Below are 1,215 nucleotides of genomic sequence, written 5' to 3'. Positions count from 1 at the left end.
GACTTATAAATTGATCTGGATGACTACTGAAGTGTCCTCTATGAGCTGGCAAAATCTTCAGAGTGACTGTTGGAGGAAGGAGCCTTTCATGTGCTTCCAGTTATTATATAGTGCCAGACCACCTCGTGCTACCCCTCGGAGACCACCTGTACATTTATACAACATGTCTGTCATGGTTCCAGCTGCTACCGTGTTGAGGTCATCTTCTGCACCTCGTGTTTTCTCGATGATAACACCAAATGCACTATAGAGCAAGCCAGAGAACCTAGAGTATTAGCCCAAAGTGCCCCTTGCCTCGTCACCATATTCAAAATCTGTACATTTCTTGGTTTGGACCAGGCCATGTTCTGAGTTTCCTTCAATCCTAGCCGAAGACCATTCACTGCCCCAAATGCAGCCCCTGTCATGCAACATCCTCCAATGGTAAAGAAGGCCAGTTCAAATCTGCCCCGGGTTTTATTAGCTCCAGTTGGTAAAATAAACTCATCTGTGTCCTACAGGGGTAATAACAAAAGTGAGGCTAAGAGCCCCTCAAGACACTCTGTGTGTATTTAATTTTTTGAAGCGGTCTTTTACAGTAAGGAAAATGTTAAATTAATTTAAACTCTAAAACTCCTGCAAGAAGAGGAACACCTATATCAAACACAGATTTACTTCTTCAAAGATTCTCCTTCAGAACTTTTCTTCCTTCATAATGTAAATCTGATTGCATGTAATGTTTAAATCTGAAGCAACAGTGCAAGACAGTTTAGAAAGGCAGTTCTAGAGAGGTATACTGAAAGCTGTGAAAGGAAATTTTCATTCTGTAGCAACTACTAAGTATCATTTTACTATATGTAAAACCAAATGATCATGAAAAATAAGCAAAAACAAAGCATAACAGTTTGGATTAGTTATGCAAATTATCCTCTTCATAATCCTTAACTGTCTGAGGGGAAGATATTCCTCTGATAATCTTACAAAGCTATAGACCCTCTTTCTAGTAAATGCATACACAAAATTTGGCATTAACCCCTCCTAGAATGTCATCTAAAAATCTTAGTTTGGGAAATGGTATTCTAAGAACAAAATATGATGATTTTTGAATAGCCAATACATCTTTTTGAAAAATTCATTTTTGCTAATTTTTCCATGGAAAAATAGTACAGATCTCTAAAGGACAGTGCCCCACAGGCACTGTCCAATCTGCAGCCCAAGGGCCAAATGTGGATTTTG

General features: G+C 38.8%; 1 protein-coding gene across 1 annotated transcript in view; it reads right to left on the bottom strand.

The window, feature by feature from the left end:
• Positions 1-6: 6 nt before the first annotated feature.
• Positions 7-1,215, bottom strand: part of LOC111722132 (mitochondrial import inner membrane translocase subunit Tim23-like) — an 11,225-nt gene continuing 10,016 nt past the window's right edge. Inside the window, 2 exon segments of the mRNA XM_023508004.1 lie at positions 7-257; positions 260-494. Of these exon segments, the coding sequence (XP_023363772.1) occupies positions 58-257; positions 260-494 (435 nt within the window). The 3' untranslated portion in view covers positions 7-57.

This window comes from Otolemur garnettii, unplaced genomic scaffold (genome assembly GCF_000181295.1).
Source record: "Otolemur garnettii isolate 467f Iridium unplaced genomic scaffold, OtoGar3 scaffold00217, whole genome shotgun sequence".
Lineage (NCBI taxonomy): Eukaryota > Metazoa > Chordata > Mammalia > Primates > Galagidae > Otolemur > Otolemur garnettii.
Note: the sequence above shows the minus strand (reverse complement) of the source record. Positions and strands in the feature narration are given on the sequence as shown.